The sequence below is a fragment of the Beta vulgaris genome, chromosome 3 (assembly GCF_026745355.1).
Source record: "Beta vulgaris subsp. vulgaris cultivar EL10 chromosome 3, EL10.2, whole genome shotgun sequence".
Taxonomy (NCBI): domain Eukaryota; kingdom Viridiplantae; phylum Streptophyta; class Magnoliopsida; order Caryophyllales; family Amaranthaceae; genus Beta; species Beta vulgaris.
In genome coordinates, this window is record NC_079204.1 from 57005447 (window position 1) to 57022972 (window position 17526).

Below are 17526 nucleotides of genomic sequence, written 5' to 3' on the forward strand. Positions count from 1 at the left end.
CTGTTATGAATGATAAGTTGCTGCTGCTTGTGTGCTAATCCTATGCCTATTGTTTGAAAATTGGGTTTATGCGATTCATTTGACGTAGGCAATTACAGTCACTATGAATCTGATTGAGACGCCCTGGAGTTGGTGATTACTGATTAGGTAAAACATGCTTTCGTAATTAACAACCACGTTAGTATGAACGAGGCAACTGAGGTAAGTTTGTCTTGGTTTTTGAGGGTACTTTAAACTAAAAGTTAGTTATTACTGATTAGGTAATGTAATAACTCATCATTAGCAAATAATCTCGTTATTCCAATGATCTAGTTATATTAACACGGTCTATTAGTATGAAGATGAGAGATCAAAGATGGTTTTGAAAATTTTCTTAGTCATCACATTATCTATCCCTGCACTTTTGAGTATAGAAAAAAGTAGATTCCAAATTATTTCTAACTAAATTTCCAGCGTCATCGTTAGTATGAGTGTATGGTAACACTATGAAATGAAATCATCTAATCGGATTAATCAAAAGATGAATTTTCAGATCTAGTTGTCATGCAAATTAATAGGTACACACGTCCGTATAGTGAGGAAAATGCGCATGATGAACATCAATCACTAGGTTATGAACATAAAGACCAATACCAATAAACATATACTAAGAGAAATGTTCATATGGTTCATTTGGCTTGTTAGCCATGTACATGTGTTCATTTGACTTGTTATTTATCTACATTTAGCTTGTTAATCATGTACATGTGCGCACCTTCCTTATCATACGGACATGTGCACCATCTACGGATTGTAGGTGTAAGGATAAACAGTAAACTTATTTTGATAGAGATAGAGAAGGGGGGAGGGGGGATGATGATATCACTAAGCTGCTTCCACAAGAAACTCTATATGGCTGCTCACAAAATGAATACAATGGTGTATAAATGGTACAGAGACTCAGAGAGGCATTTAAGTGTGAGGCATTTAAGCGTGAAGCCAGAGAAAACATTGGGCTCCTACTTTAGCCATTTACTTGTGATAAAATTCACAGAATAAAGTAAACAATGAAAAAATTTCATGGTATACAACAGACAGACACCCATAGGTGCATCTATATTTTCACAATGACTACATAACTACATAAGTACATACATACGTTACTTGGACACTCTGTACTCATGCGGGACACAAGTACTTGTTCAAGTGTTAAAATGTCCATATCATGCCGGGGGCGTTGAGGATCCGACACGAGCATTTGAAGTAGATCGAGAGTCCGAGTAACAACATAGACACATGTAAACAACATGCATGGGTTTCCTTACCAAGGAAAGCACCCGCACCCCTGTGAGATGGAGAGAATACAGAAGTTAGCAAATGGTGAAATTATGAAAAGCTTTTTCTAAGATTTCTCCACATACCTTGGAATATTTACTTCTATTGAGCTTCTGGCCGTCAGAATCTTTAGAGCGAGTTGCTGTACCAGGTGCGTTCCCTACACCACCATGTCGTTCCTCTTTCACTTTGTTGAATATGTGTGAGAACCCATCGGCTGAAGAGGGGTCGGTCTCATCCCAATCCCCAAATTTTGGAACAGAAGCACCTCGATCAGGCTGCAATTCTCAAAACATTTCAGCAACTATCCGATGCTTTTGAATTAGACAGTTTTTGAGCCATATTCCTACAAGATTACAGATATCATACCTATAGGTTTCACAGGTGCATATTCGAGTATGGTCAATTTGACCACCCTGCTAGATGGCTGTTGGTTCATGTCTTAGGCTGTATCGAATTCAAGTGAATTTGATTTTTGACTTTTCTGAACTTACTTTTATAACTTATCCAAACTTATTTTTTCTGAAATAAGTCAAAATAAGTTGAACTGGACACTTTCTTAATGTAATATGCACATTTGAATGAGAGAAGATTTAGGGAAAACAAAATTTTTGGCTATTACATTTAGGAAGTGTACCAAGATCATTTTCAAGCATTTCCCTAAACCTTCTCTCACTCAAAGGTGCAACAAGATCATATTCAATGGGGGAAATGCAATACTTTCTCCATTACGTTTTAAATGCAACAAAGGAATACTACTATCTTATATCTCATAAATAATACCCCTTTGTTGCATTTAAAACGAAAAGGAGGAGGTACGCACCTTTGAATGAGAGAAGGTTTAGGGAAAAATTTTATGCTTGAATACATTAAGGAAGTGTAACAAGATCATATTCAAGCATTAACTGAAGATGAAAAGAAAGAAAAATTTATTACAGTTTCGTTTCCTCGAGGAACAGATTTCAGCCGGGATCTTCCAGGAGTAGATGGAGCTAAACCATGACTTCCTTCAGAAGAACCTTTTTTTTCCCATGAAGGAGAAGAAGCTGCATTTCCTTTGGCACCACTAATCTTTGCCTGGTAATGTGGGTGCAGCGGGGAGTGGTCAGCACTGCGAAAACCTACTTTATTTGCCAGAGCAGCTCTTTTGGGTGTATCACTGCTTACTCCACCAGGTCGAGAATGGGTGGAATTGGTTGAAGTTTTATGTCCTCCATCAGGGCGTGATGGAGAATCACTTGACTTCTGTAGTTCACCATCTTCTTGGCTTACCATGTTGTCATGCTTCGCTCTCATGGCCTCAAATCGTTTTCGTCCCTCCAGCTTAGAGGCCAGAGTAGAATCATCATCAGGAGAGCTATTTGGGTTCACCTTTTCACTAAATGACACCCTTCTTGCATTTTCAAAATAGGTCGTGTAAGGGACATTTTCTTCAGTCTTCCAATTTCCAAATTCAGGCACATTTGATCGCTGCCACAGGATGACACACAGTTATGAGAAATTCAGCCTGAACAATTTATATACACTCCACCGAGATTATACATATACTTCATTTGGTTAGATTTAAAACATAGGAAGTCATTCAACAATATATATACACTCCACCGAGATTATTTCTTTGAATGGACTGCAACATTATTCAACCTGATAGCTAATATTGAATGGTAAAAGAATTATGTGAAGGAAAACAGTACACACACATTTGGGATGATGTTCCATTAAGCTGGCATCATGAAACTTCTTTCTAACAAAAATACATGTAAATTCATTATCATTACCGCCATTTATCACCATGGGGCGTGATAAGTTATACAGCTAGCAGAGCGACGAATGTATTTATAACATCTATCGGGAAACAAAAAAAAACACCATGAAACTAAGAGCTACATTATCCCTTTCTCAAATAATGAAGGGAACTTTCAACAAACTATGTTTCCTAGAATGAGGTAATCATCAGAAACCAAGTGAATAGCACAAGCAATGATTAACTCCTTTGTGTAATACAACGCCCAACTCAGTACCACTCATATGAGATCACCTCCATCAAAAGTTCAGAACATACATTATACTACAGCTAAGTTAGAAAATTAAAGCATAAAAAAAGTGAATAGATGACATTTCTTTCTTGCAGCTATACAATTGTTCATACAAATAATTTCAGTAATTAAATCTACTCAATCAACTTAATTATGCAATTTTATAACATTATATGAATGAAAACATAAACCTGCTCATTGGAATCCCAGCTCACCAGTAGATCAAAATTCAGCAAATAATCCACACTCCCATAATTTTAACATGTACTTAGTACAAAAATAAATAAAAAAGCAAAAACCCGGATCACAAAAAGAGAATCAAACACAGTATAAAGCTCAAGAAATTCAGATTAAGATGGGTAAAATGAGAAAGAAAACAAAAAAAAAAAACCAAAATTCACACCCTACAATTCATACTTATCTTGAATAAAGCAAGAATAAAGTAAATTCCTTTACAGGCAGAAAAGTATGAGTGGGAATAAAGATTAATACTCACTGCCATGTTTGTATGTTGAAAATTGGAATAGATGCTGCAACTCTGTTTATTAAGCTGCTAATAACAAAGCAAATGAGTGCAATTTAGAAGTTTAGTAAAAAGTTATTAGAGAAAATGGAAGAAAGAATAAAAGATATTTAGTTTGAGCAGCCAACGAAGATCCAACCCACCGCGTTTGGGTGTGGGGGGACAAAAATATTGACTCCGTATCAACTATCAACAGATGACACCTACTAATACTAGCCCCTTCTTCTTTGGGGAGTGGGGTCCGTAGTAAAACAAGCTCTTATACTACTTTTTTTTTGTTCTAAATACAATATCGAAGTATTTCAATACGCTTATTAAAAAGACAAATATTGCATTTTAGAAAAATAGAGAGAAAAGTTACTTTTTTTAAACTTTACTATCGCAAAAAGTAAAAAAAAGTATTTTTTTTGTACTTTTGAGTTTCTTTTGAAGGGAAAAAATATTGTGGTGTTGTTTTAACTTGCAATATCAACTAGACAACTAAGAAAAGAGTGTTGTTAACTAAGAAATGAGTGTGCAAGTGTAACTAGGAGAATGTCTCCAAATGTTAGTTACAGACTTATTGTGAATAAGTGTCCGTACACTTTCAAAATCAATCGTCATGTGTTCAAAACTTGTGGTCTTGTGGTGGATAATGCATTATTCAAAAAAAGAAAATACAGAGAAAGGATTTTTTCATGAAAGGAGAACACCACATGACAGATAACTCGTTCATGTATCAATGAGGTATGAGGGTGTATTGGACAAAAAGTGTAGAAAGTGTAGGAGTCGACATTCAAGAGTGGTACCAAAATATAGTGTGTAAATTAAATTAGATGGTCCAAGATTGGGAGTAGCAAGGGGAACTAAGAGGATGTGGTGTGGCCGCATAGTGAGAGAGAGTTAATATTAGTCAGAGTTGTCTGTTTCGAATGAGGAGTAACAACCTCTGCTCAATGCTCATTATTCACTAAGCCAAAATCTAGTAGTAAAAAGACAAGGCTTTCACAGCAGCATGGTAGTAGAAAAGATAGCCATCATAACTAACAATCTGTTATGATATCAAAAGTAAACTCACAAATCTGTTACATAATTCAACAAAAAGGGATATAAGAAGAAACTGTGACAAGAAATCATAAAGATTTTAGCATCTACCTAAACTACTACATAGTCTACATTCTCATCACATGAACATATACAAGCAAAACCACTATTACGCATCCATATTAAGGGCCCGTTTTCTGTCTCCCTATCAAAAACACATTGGTGTAATATAACATGCATACCACATCCATTTGGCTTCTTTCTGATAAATTGTTCAAATTTCAGCCTCTTGAACTGTAGTTGCAGCTCAATGCATTATAAACTCCATTGGATTGATACTGATCGGACATCTACATATTCCCACTTGAAGCCAGATAGCAATCCATAACATCATGCATCAGCATAAGCCAAACCACTCCTTCCTCTGATGCATCATCTAGTCAGTGATTGGTGATGTCATATTCAACTCACTCTGACTCGCAAAGAGATCATAATTTCACCAAATGTTGATAAGTTACTTCCATCAATAAGGTTCTTTGTTGAGCGAAGTTTCACTTTAGGCACCTGATTTTCGTAGCCATATTCGCAATGCTTTGCCTTCTCTCTGGATTTTCTAATTTCAACAACTTCTGAAGCTGTGTTGCAGCTTCAGAAATGTTTTGCTCCGTAACAGTCATATTCGAGTGAACGGCAAAGAGAACTTCATTCACATCTTCCTCAAGTTGAAGACTGTAAAGATGGCTGAAAACCTGAGAGGAGAAGGGGAAAAAAATATTAAAGGTAAAACACAATAAATCTTAAGTTTAGTATGCCTTACCATGTTAATTCCAAGTTCGATTTATTTATGAAAAATCCCGATTCAGGGATACCTTTCCCGTATTAGTCCCAATTCAAAGTTGACCAATGATACTAGTAAAAAGATGCCATATGTCATGCTCTAATTGGCAATGGTAGTATGATGCGTGTAAAAGAAAGAATAGTGAGATTTTAGACCCCAAAAAACTAAATATAAAATGTGAAGAAGGTAATAGATCATCCGGGACCAATATGGAAAGATACCCACAAACTTGGGATTATTAAAAGAAATTGAAATATACATCAATGTGAAAGGACACCCCAAATTTGGGATTTATAATGTCAATTTTTGCACTTATTAACTCATTATCTCAGAAGGAAATATCCAAGAAACTATATACTCCACCAAGGGAGCAAATCACTGTCAGCTCCAAGCCTCCAACACATTCACATCAAACCTCCGATTGGAAAAGGTCATTTTTGAGCAGATAAAACTGCACTACCGAAGATGTCTTACCATAATGAGAAGTCTATTCCATGCCCTCAAGGCCTCAAGTCCTTAACTGACTGAAGGATTCCCCCAAGACATCTTCAACATATATATGCTATCAAAATTCAGTAATCAGGCCATACCAGTACCATATCGTTATAGCTAATGGCCTCACATGAAGCTCCCATCCGGTGTACAGTGGTGGGTATCATGTTATTAATACTCATGAATAAGGCCTATATTATTAAACCCATGACTAGAAAAGCTGCCTTGAAATTTTCACTAATGAGTTCAGATGAGTTCAGTTCAGGTAAAGTACATTAAGGTCAGGGGCTTATAAGTTCAGTTCAGAGCTATCAGTTTTCTGACAAATTTTGTTCAGAATTTGCAAGTTCAGGAGTTTTGGCCTTAGTTTATTTACTATTTCAGTGATTTTGGAACTCGAAAAGTAACAAGAATTAAAGATCTAATAAAAAGATTGCCTCTCCCATCTGGTCCAATCAGAGAACACATAGTGATGCCAATTGATGACAACGAAACCAGGATCTAAGGGTATAGTTGTCAGCTGCATTCAAGGTAGTAATCACGCCAACCAACATCATATTTCATGTTAGCAAACTCAATACTGATTAGAACAAGTACAGAATTCAGATGTTCCAAAAATATGACACGAGTCCCAGTCAATTTTCTCACCGTTCTCATCCTTGAAATAACCATTTCCTTTATGGATGGAGATCTTGATACCAGATTAATGATGAAAAGGCCCTGCTCAGAGAGGACATCCTTTACAGTTGCAAAGAAAGAATCCTCTACGAAATCAGCAGCAGGGCAAGATAGTCCAGAGCTGTTACAAGAAAAAAAGAACAGTGATCCTCTAATATAAGGGATATTAAATAAGCAAAAGGACAAAGAAGAAAAACTCATCACCTCGAATCTGACGAGTCTACATCAACTACGATTATGTCAAGTTTCCGGATAGGTAGGTGACTCCCACTAGATGCAACAAAACTTCCATCACCTATAGTCTCTTCTGATTCACCATTAGCTATTTTCTGGAGACTAGAATTGGTAAGATTTTTGAGAAACTGAATCCCATCAGCAAGGTGAACCTAAGAGAAAAGGAAACACAAGTTAGAGTTCAGTGCAGAAGAAAAGCAACAATCAGAAAGTATACAAGATTACAAACTCAACAAAACGATCATATGGAAAGATGCACAAACTTGTATAAATTGTAGAAATGAAATGATCCAAAAAATCTTGAACTTCATATAGCAAATCTATATGAAAAAGTAGTAGCTCAACAACTTTGAACTTGGCAGTTACCCAGAAAAAAAAAATGCCTTCTTCATATAAAAAATCCAAACCAACTTGGGGCAACACTACACAGTTAAATGGTGATTCAGCTACCCAGGAATGACCCTAAAGGCCTAAACGGCTAAACATATAAAGGCATAGCAGGATACTCTTGCAGAAAAAAAAAAAAATAGAACATTAACCAGGTTGTAGAACAAATTTACACAATCCCATGGTTGTATAAATTGGTGATATTAATTAAGATCTACGAGATGTTCAATGGAGGTAGCTCTGTCAGTGGAATAAAAAATGAAAGAAGGGATGAAAATAGTAAAGGGGTATTGCATTATTACAGGGGAGCGATAATGGAGGGGGAGTGGTGGTGGTTGAGGTTGTGAATAAGCTGGTGGTCAGTGGGGGTGTTTCCATGGTTGCAGTTAACCATGGTACAGAAACCGTTGAAATAATTCACTGAATAGATAATTAGTCATGAAGGTGGTTTAAATTAATTTTTAAAATTAGAGATGGTGTTCAGAATCCCTTGCTTGGGGGTCTTTTCTATTAAAGATCCTAGTGATTAGAAAAACAGATAAAGCACATCAACAAAAAAAAAAAATTACCTTCAAACGATCATCTTCAGAAAAATCAAAGTATTCCTTTGCAAGTCTTAACACCACCGGATCCAATTCAACTGCCTGTAAAAAATGCCAAAGTAGATAAATCTGAGCAATATAACAGAAGGAAGGACAATTAAATTTCTATACACCTAACTACCAAACTGTGTGTGGTCAATCAAACATATACCCAACTATGGAAATATAAAAAAAAAAATACCTAACTGTTAAATATGCACTCAAAGATCATATTCGCTTAATTAACTGTTAAATTACCTTATTGAACATTGATCCAACTTAAACATAAAAAAATCAACGGAAAAACTCCATTCTAGATTGCCAGCCTACCCACCCTGCCCCTTGGCCTCGAGGCGTCCGGCGTCCACCACCCCTACTAGTGGGATCCCAGCCCCCACCAGCACCACTCACCACGCCCTACTACAACCCAACCATCAGCACTTTAACGTTAACTCAAAATCGAGCACCCACCCTCTCCGACCTCATCCAACCCAACCACCCCTACTAGTGGGAACCGAGCCCCCACCAGCACCACTCACCACACCCTCCTCCTACCCAACCATCAGCACTTTAATATTAACTCAAAATCGAGCACCCACCCTCTCCGACCTCCACCAATCCCACCACCCTCAATTCTTTCCTATGCATCCACTATGCCAGATTACATCACAATCAAACCACTACCACCTTCACGGTGTCCCACTCTGTCTAAACCCACTAAACACCGCCTTCAAATAATATTACTTCACTCTGTACATTCCCATTAACCTCACCTTCCTCCACCCAACACCACAATCATCAAAACAAACTCAAGCATGAGAGAGTAAGGAGAGAGCCTGATTGTTTGTTCTTTCTCTTTCTTCTTCTGAATGGAGATCATTGTGAGTGGTCGGCGATAGTGAAAGAACAAGTGAAAGGGTGCGGATGCAAGCGAGAAGAAGAAGAGGAAGGTTGTTGGAGGCATATAGGCAATGGAGTGAAATGTTATAAAAATGGGGATGCAACTATGCAGGTGGTGGAACAGGGCATACGATTAGGTTTGGGGCTCCGTAGGGGGAAACAAGGAGAGGAGAGAAAGGAGTTTGAGGATGATGGTGGCGTTGTGGAGGAGACAATGAGTGGGTGAGGAAGTTTACTATTTTTCTCGTTTTGTTAGGTAAATTAAAATAAATTTAGATTAGAGTTTACCTTGAAAAAGATATTAGTGTTCATTAGCATAATTTAACTATTAATTAAGTTAACAGAGTCATTAAGTGTGTTTTCGTACACAGCTTATAGTTAACATTTTTGTGTATCTTTCAAGCTGAGTATACATTTGTTGGACCATCCATAGTTGGGTACATGGATACTCAAAAATTCCTATAATAGTAACCTAAAATAAGGGGCGTATATTACCTCCACTTGTAGAAAGTGCATACAGCTGTGGAGAAACATTGGGAGCAGACCAGCTCCAAGACCAATTACAACAGTCTCAACCTGTGATACAAGAAATTATGCTATGTAAGAAAAAGGTTTATAGTTTACATTTTGCAATTTAATTCACTATTTTTACTACAATATATTTCTTATCTTCTTTTTATACACCTATCTTACAACACTAAACAAAAGGGTCTCAATAACAGCTGTTCTTACTTTTCCCCCACTAGATGCCATACTCTCCAAGTACGATAATATCAGCGTAAACCCAGCAACAATTCCAGTGTGATATGAGCTAGCTACAAAGGTGTGATCAACTTTCACACTGTCGCTCAGCTCTGTGAAATCGAGTAAAGGTTAGAAATTATGAGATAAGAGAGAATCTCAGAACGAAAAAACTCAAATTCATATGTTGAACAGTGACTAGGATAATCTGTTTAAAAGCTCTCTTTCCAATAAAGGTAAGAGTGTCGCAGTCCAACAGCTATACAGCTGACATTCACCGTATCACTTGAGACTTCTTCATTGTTTCGAACTGTCTCATAAATGAGTATAACTGTATATGCTTTTTTGATACGACTGGATTCAGAAACTTTAGAATATTCTTCAGAGAGAAAAATAAGGTTTTTTTTCTTTGATATTAACAAGAGATTCTTTTACCAGACAGGAATTACATAGACGACATATTTAGTTTAGATTTTCCACAATTTGGCCAATATGATTATATGATGAATGATCATTTATGAAGCTATACAAATGCTTCTTTCTGCTTTCAATCTTTCTATGAGAAAGTCAACAAACTAAATTTTTATATAAAGACTTTCTAGCCCCAGAAGCACAAGACCCGCACAGACCTTTTGCAGCAATCACAGAAATCAAGTTGACCTTTTGTAGCAATCACAAAAATCAACAGACCTTTTCTAATCCTGTTACTAAATGCTTGAAATAAAAGATTCTAACATTGTAGCAATATGCAGCAACTTCTTAATGAGATCCAATTATACCATTTCCCAATTCGTGATTATAGGCGAGTAAGCACCAAGTAGACCACCTTTTAATCACCAAACAAGCACAAGACACAAGTATATACTATATGAGCAGAAAGCAAGGCAATTAAAAAGAGCAAGACACCATCCAATACCATTAATTATAGACTGTTCAGATTGCTTTGCTTTCTGTTTTTCTTTTTTCTTAGACTTGACAGTTGTAATAGATTCGATGCCTCCACTTTCATCAGCATGTGTCTCAGATCTTTTACTAATGAGCAATGCTTCCGATTGAACTAGGCCCTCGGTCCTTTGAAAGGTCAGGCGGCGGAAAACAGGCTCTTTCAAGGGAGAAATAGCAACAAGATGCTCTTCGATGTTTTCATAAATTACATCCTCAACGATCATTGGCCCAGTAAATTCAGATGTGACCTATAAAGTTCAGGTTACTAAGAATAATAATGATACAGTAAGCCAAAGTTTTACAATAAAATCCATCCAAAAAAGCGAGATATTTCCTGAGAAGTCATATTACTATTCAACTCAGAGCATGGGTTGAACACTTGTGGTGAATAATAAACACACAAAAAAGACTACAGTGAAAGTGACACAAGTGACTCAGCAAACAATGCACATCAGCAACTTGCAAAGACAACATCATTAACTTTTTATTTCCAACTTAAATGGCAGCAAGCAAAAAGACGAGATAATTTAAAAAGCAACAGAACAAGTTGAGAATTCCTATCATCCCTCGGTGATGGATTACAGCTTCTCCTCAGAAAATGAATAATATTATTTTAGCATACATTTCACTAATAAGGGCTGTAATGAAACAAGAATGTGCCACTCCCTAAAGGAATCACAATATAGGAAAAAATTTGTTCATTAAGGTTCTATTAAAAGGAAAACACTAAAAGAATGATATAACTGGTAAAGTTCTAATGGCTACGTATACAAGTGGTCAGCAACCATCTGAGAGATGCATATAATGAACATTTTTTAGACTTCGAAGCAATAAGTTTTGACTTCATACCTACTCTTTACAAAATGAGTACCAAAAGGAAATCAACAAGAGTTAAGAACAACAGTGATAACTATACTAGATACGTGCAGACTTCTAACCTGGTGAACTATTTTCCGGTGCTTGATTCCATCACCAGCTGTCATAAACCTGCACATGGTTTTGGTCAATGAGAACTCATGGACGACACGAAATAGCTAATAGACTAAATTGAGTTCGTCATTGACTACAATCATAGGTGCCGCAATACTTATAAGCCATAAACACACCAATGGAAGGAAAAAAAAAAAAGAACGCATAAACATGACAAGTAACAATCTATCATCATAAATTCGTAACTGGTGTTAGCAACTATTGAGGCTCCCACGAAATTTTCCACAATGTAAGCACGTGACTAACTAAATTAAAACAAGTTATCAAGTACACTTCCTTACAATTTTCAGTATTATTCTCAGCTCATTAGATGTATAGAGTGCTATAAAATATGGGGAAAAGAAGGAAAATTGGAAGGGTAGATAAAAGCTGATCACTTCTTATTTAGAGTCCCACTTCTTTGAGAGATCTATTAAATTTCTTTCTAATTCTATCCAGATTTTCTACAGGCACCACGTAAAACCTCACTGCTTAAGTGATGGCCTTCACAATAGGTTCATTGAAACATTAGCCCGAGTGTCTACATGCCAATACATATCCCTAGCAACCTTTGGCATAACTCATCACCTTTGACTTGGACAAACAATCTCCTTCTAGTGTTATCTCTGGTCCTATTGACCATTGGGAGACCCCTGAAGACTTCAAGCTTCATTGAAACTTTGTGCCAGACGGCCCAGACCTGGAAAGGTCTCGTGAGCATTAAATTATAACTTTCACATGGGCACCCTTACAGAGTACATAAAGCTATCTTTTACACAATCAATATGCACCACTTGTCATAAGGCAGGGGCGGACCCACATGGGATCCTGGGTGGCACGTGCCCCACCAATATTTTAAAAAAAAATAGCTTTAAGAAAAATGTGTAAAAATCGCTTGCCCGTCAGGCTCTCACTTTCAGTGGACTACTCGGACTCCACTTCCCAAAGCATTGAAAGTATAAAACTTAAAAAAGTTAAAAACAACACACTTTTTGGAACCCTTACCCAGTTACCCTGCAACATTGAAAACAGAAAAAAAAGTTGGAGAGAGAGGAGAGATTGCAAGCTTGCAGCGATGTGTCTCTCACGGATTGGTGACTGCAGCCCACTGATTGGACATTTGGACTGACGGACTGAATTGAGAACGACAAAGCATTGCAGCCCCTGACAAGTACTATTTCTTCCTCTTCAAACTATCCGTTTTTTTTCCATGTATCAATCGACTATTTGACTGTCTTTGTTATTTGCACAATGAGATAGTTTATTTGCATCCCTGAGATTGTTTATTTGCTTTCTTGATTGACTTCTTCAAATTAATTACTTGCTTTGGAGACTGTTTATTTTTTTATTTGAATATTAATTTGTCTAATTGTGATTTGCACAATATGTATCCATGTTTTAAAATTAAATTTGTAGGAATTTTAAATTAAAGTTATCAATAATTAATTTATAGGAATTTCAGATTAGAATCATCAATAAATTTATATGTTACAAATTTAAATTTGTAGGAGATCAATTAGTCAATGATTATTTGGTTACTTATTTAGAGAAAAAATTATTTAAGACTCGACGAGAACAATTGTAATAGTTTATATAGAAGAATTGTTAGACTGTGATTTAGATTTAAAAAAATTTGTGGGCAATTTTATGTATATCTGGATCTTTTTAAATTTTGCATAATATTAGGTTGATCATTTTGGTTCACCCCTGTCATAAGGTCCTGCAGACCATTATGAACTACCTGTTCATTGGTTTAAATCAAGATTCAAGAGTACAACCACGTTCATTTTAAAATTAGAAACTTATTGCTTTTATAAAATTCATGTGATCGCTTAATTCCGAATAGGAACTTGTCCCTTAATAAACAGCATAAATTACTTTGCACATGCATGACATAATATAATGATACATCATTAAAAAAAATGGTTGAAAAAGAACTTGTTTCATTTAGTGAGTTATAGATTTGAGCCATAAGCAAATAGAGAGTAATGGCTGAGCTTAAACAGGTTGTAGAGACTCACAGCCAGGGCTCAGCTATAACAAGCTGGAAATGTAGACATGATGATTGGCTTTACTCAGCTGGCTGAACTCATTTTAACCTCTCTAACATTCAAATTACTACCTACAGAAGGTATATGTGGGTCATGAAAGGTTTCAAGACAATTACACATGTAAAATACCCCTCATCTTCAGGGGAAGTCGTATTGAGGAGGTGGGTAGTTGTTGAGAAATGTTGCAAATGACAATTAATCGTAATAAAGAAAAGAAGATAATATACATACGGAATTAGAGCCCCACTATCATGTTTCGCAGGTTCCAACATCTTCACAAGAGGTGAAAGATCTTTCTGCAAAATAGAACGGAAATCAATGTCAACAGATACAAATGAAAGTTTAATATGGCTTACTTGAAAAGACTAGCTTTACCTGAATCTCTTCCATTCTGATATCAGCATGACTGGAGTCCAACATAATCTAAAGATCAGAGACAATCCAAGTAAAAAGTTTGGCAACCTCATAAACAAAAGCTGATGAATATACAACGCCAAGCAATAAAGAATATTACTATGATCAGCCGGGCAGTCTTTGCACTTTCAACCACCATCCATTGTCCTTCTTCTGAGGAGAACAGCCATTCATGGACCCTAGTCTACAAAGCAAAAAGTTGATAATATATTGTAACAGGTCACACATATCTAAAATGTAACAGTTCCACAAAAAATTCTAAGATATGCAGAATCCATGCACAAAATAATGTTAAAACTAAAATAAAATCATTTAAAGACAAGGGGATTCCTTTGCATCTTGGGTTTACACAAGCTTTACAAAAAATAGCTATCACAACAATTATGTGTCTGCTCTATATTTGCCAAGAGCACATCCTAGTTGAAGTTAAATACACATTGTAGGAAAGGTTGTTGGCCATTGTTGATGTAGATCAATTACAGGGTTCAGAGATTTCCAGAAAGCAATTTCTAATCCAAAGATAAGACCAAAGAGTAATGCCACATAGTGTGTCATGCAACATAACTGAAAATTGAAAGCAACAGAGAACTCTGAGATCAAGATACAAGCCCTTGTACAACTATTTGAAAGTGACTTGGACGTGAATTAGATAAGCTAGAGTAGTAAGTAAAGTACAAACTAACCTTAGGCACAAGGAAAACTGCACAATGGTACGAGAAGTTGGGAGACTCTGGTTGAGCATCTAAAACGACAGCTCTGTACCGGAAAAGGGAGCCTTCGTCTCCGCCCAATGTTAATTGGACTCGTCGACCAGGGCTAAGCTCCATTAGATCCCCTTTAGCCCCTAATTTCAGATCTTCGAGAGAGTATATAGTATCAGAACCAGCCAAATAGTTATTGCGGATTTCTTTTTCAGTTTGAAGTGCAGAACGGAATCCTCGCCCCTAACAAAATATAAGCCGGATTCTCTTAGCAATGATGCAATATTTATTAAGAGCGGATAAAAGGCCATCCAACTGGTTAGTTGTTCTCCACAATCTCATTCACACACACCCCCATCCATCAACAGGTTAACATGTACAATCATGCTAGACTACCTAAAGGAATAAACTGGCAATCCCATGATATAGAACTTTTTAGCTACTGTCAGCCTTCAAGCTGGCTCTTTTATAGATGCATTAAGTATTCAAAGTGGTTTTGACTATACCAAATTCATCACCAATAAGAATTATAAAGAAAAGCTCCAACTATTGAATGTAGACAATGATAGCAAATGCTGAGTACAGAAATAAATCAAATGAAGAATAATGAGTAGAAGGAGTAGTGTATACCTGTTCTGAGTTGCAATCTATGGAGGAATCATCAAAAGATAATCGTATCGGGTCCACTGCAGAAGAATCTCCTTTAACAGCGACCACCATGAATGTGTTGAGACTAGGCTTACTCGAAGGTTTCTGAGGTATGCAATGAATAGTCATTTCCCAGCCAAACCTAAACTTGGGAAATAGTAATCCTGAGAAGAGGAGAAGAGAAGTAGTTGTTTATCATTGAGACAACTGATGAACCAAATCCACGAAATTAAATAACAATGTCAACAAGTAGAGCCCATCGACACGTGTTAATCATGTCAAAAGTAAAGTCATCGAAGCTCTATCCGAAGCAACTAGATAAAAAGTATTTGGGAATACCTAAGACGTGACTCTCTGCCAATGTGAGACAAACAAAGTTCCCTCCAGTTTTTAACACCCGCTTCACCTGATGAGATGCAGAATTAGGAATTAGATAATAAAAAGCATATAGCAATTAGCAAGTAAGAGTATACTGCAAAATGTTATAGTGAAAAACCTCTGATAAATATTGATCTCCAAGCTTAGAACCAAACTCAGGCTCCATCAATGCATCCAATCCTCCCTTATCCAGGACCACATCAAATGTCCTATCTGCAAACTGCCAATATCATATAGGTAGGTTCAACTTATGAAGAATAATGCAGTTTAATCGCACGTATTCCCTCCGTCCCTTATTAGATTTCCCTTTGGCTTTGGTGGGTGAGTCTCCCAACAAAGCGACATCAAACTGCTTACCACTAGAGCCAACTCTTGTTGCTAATTGTTAAATTTAGTTAATTGCTCGAATTTACCTATGAAATGAGTAGCTAAATTACAGTTAATCAAATTTCATATAAGAAAAAAAAGTAACCTGAATAGAAGTGATGTCCATGACACGCCATCGCATTAGAGGACGATCTCTGACATTTCTACGAAGCATGTCGGAGATGACAACCTTGGAGAAATCAAGGTTGGTGATATCGTGAAATCCGGCATCGTAGAGATGTTCGGAGAGTCGTGAGTTGCCGCAACCTGGGACAAGAATGTGCGAATTTGAAGAGAGGAGAGGCAGTAGAGAAGGCTTAAGCTGAGGCCACTCAGCATACCACTCGAAGGAATCATCGGAGCCTCGAAGGGTGAAGAATTTGTCCCAATTCTCTTTCTTCGTGAAGTCTTCTAAAGTTGATAGCAGTTCTTCTTTTTCTTTGGGTTTAGGGTTTTGGTTTTCGCTCTTCTTCTTCTTCCCCATTTTTGACTAACTGCAAACCTCAAATCTAACAAGCCTCGTACAAACTCCATTTTATATTGTTCTTGTGGATTGATTCATGATTCAAAGTTTTGGCGATATCGTAGAGGTGATCATGGGCCGGGTCGGGTTCGGATCGGACCGCGGTCCAAAAAAAAATGTCCGGTGGTTAGGTCGGGCCGAATTTTTGTGTCCAGAGCCCGCTATTTCGGGCCTAAATTAGCGGCCTTTGTGGGCTAAAACGGGTCGGGTCAAAAAATAGACTAAAAAGTCGTTTTTGGCTTTCCCAAAGCCCGCCAAAGCAAAAAAAAAAAATACGGTCGGACCGGGCCGAAAAATTCTGCCCAAAAACGGGCCGGGCCAAAATGATCACCTCTAGGATATCGTAACAAAAAAAAAACTTATGTCACTACCTTAGTATGATTTTGGTATGATGCACACTAGTGTTGATGTGAACCAGTATATGCAAAGTCAATTTGCATATCCATGGTTTAGATTTGTATTAAATCTCATTTATTTATGTAGATATGATAAAGTTTATCTTTTATGATTATTTTGGATATGTAAATTGATTCAAGTCAATATAAATATTCCGTTTCAAAAATTACTTGGTAAAAAAGCACAATAATTCTTACTTAATGAAGTAGCGTCTTAATTGGTGGTAATAATAAAATATAAATAATTCTAAAATCATACCAATTCCTAATACAATGCAATCATGGCCCATCTGTATATTTTCAATAGTAGTTCACCCAAAAGAAAAAAAATTGCATAAATACCTCGAAGAAAGAATCCTTTTTCCCTAATAAAATGGGTGATCATTAAA

At 36.7% G+C, this 17526-nt stretch overlaps 2 protein-coding genes across 2 annotated transcripts; both read right to left on the bottom strand.

Moving 5' to 3' along the window:
- Positions 1–896: 896 nt before the first annotated feature.
- On the bottom strand, positions 897–4049 carry LOC104889798 (RPM1-interacting protein 4). The gene is made up of 4 exons (XM_010675109.4): positions 3847–4049; positions 2251–2784; positions 1401–1592; positions 897–1324 (listed from the first exon to the last, which is right to left on the bottom strand). The coding sequence occupies exons 1-4, from the start codon at positions 3850–3852 to the stop codon at positions 1301–1303; spliced, it is 756 nt and encodes a 251-aa protein (XP_010673411.1). The 5' UTR covers positions 3853–4049; the 3' UTR covers positions 897–1300.
- Positions 4050–4892: 843 nt separating this feature from the next.
- Positions 4893–16766, bottom strand: LOC104889799 (uncharacterized). The gene is made up of 16 exons (XM_010675111.4): positions 16326–16766; positions 15972–16073; positions 15815–15881; positions 15458–15639; positions 14810–15070; positions 14227–14310; positions 14088–14135; positions 13944–14008; positions 11631–11679; positions 10664–10940; positions 9739–9860; positions 9502–9582; positions 8095–8169; positions 7109–7290; positions 6875–7025; positions 4893–5645 (listed from the first exon to the last, which is right to left on the bottom strand). The coding sequence occupies exons 1-16, from the start codon at positions 16701–16703 to the stop codon at positions 5448–5450; spliced, it is 2322 nt and encodes a 773-aa protein (XP_010673413.2). The 5' UTR covers positions 16704–16766; the 3' UTR covers positions 4893–5447.
- Positions 16767–17526: the final 760 nt, after the last annotated feature.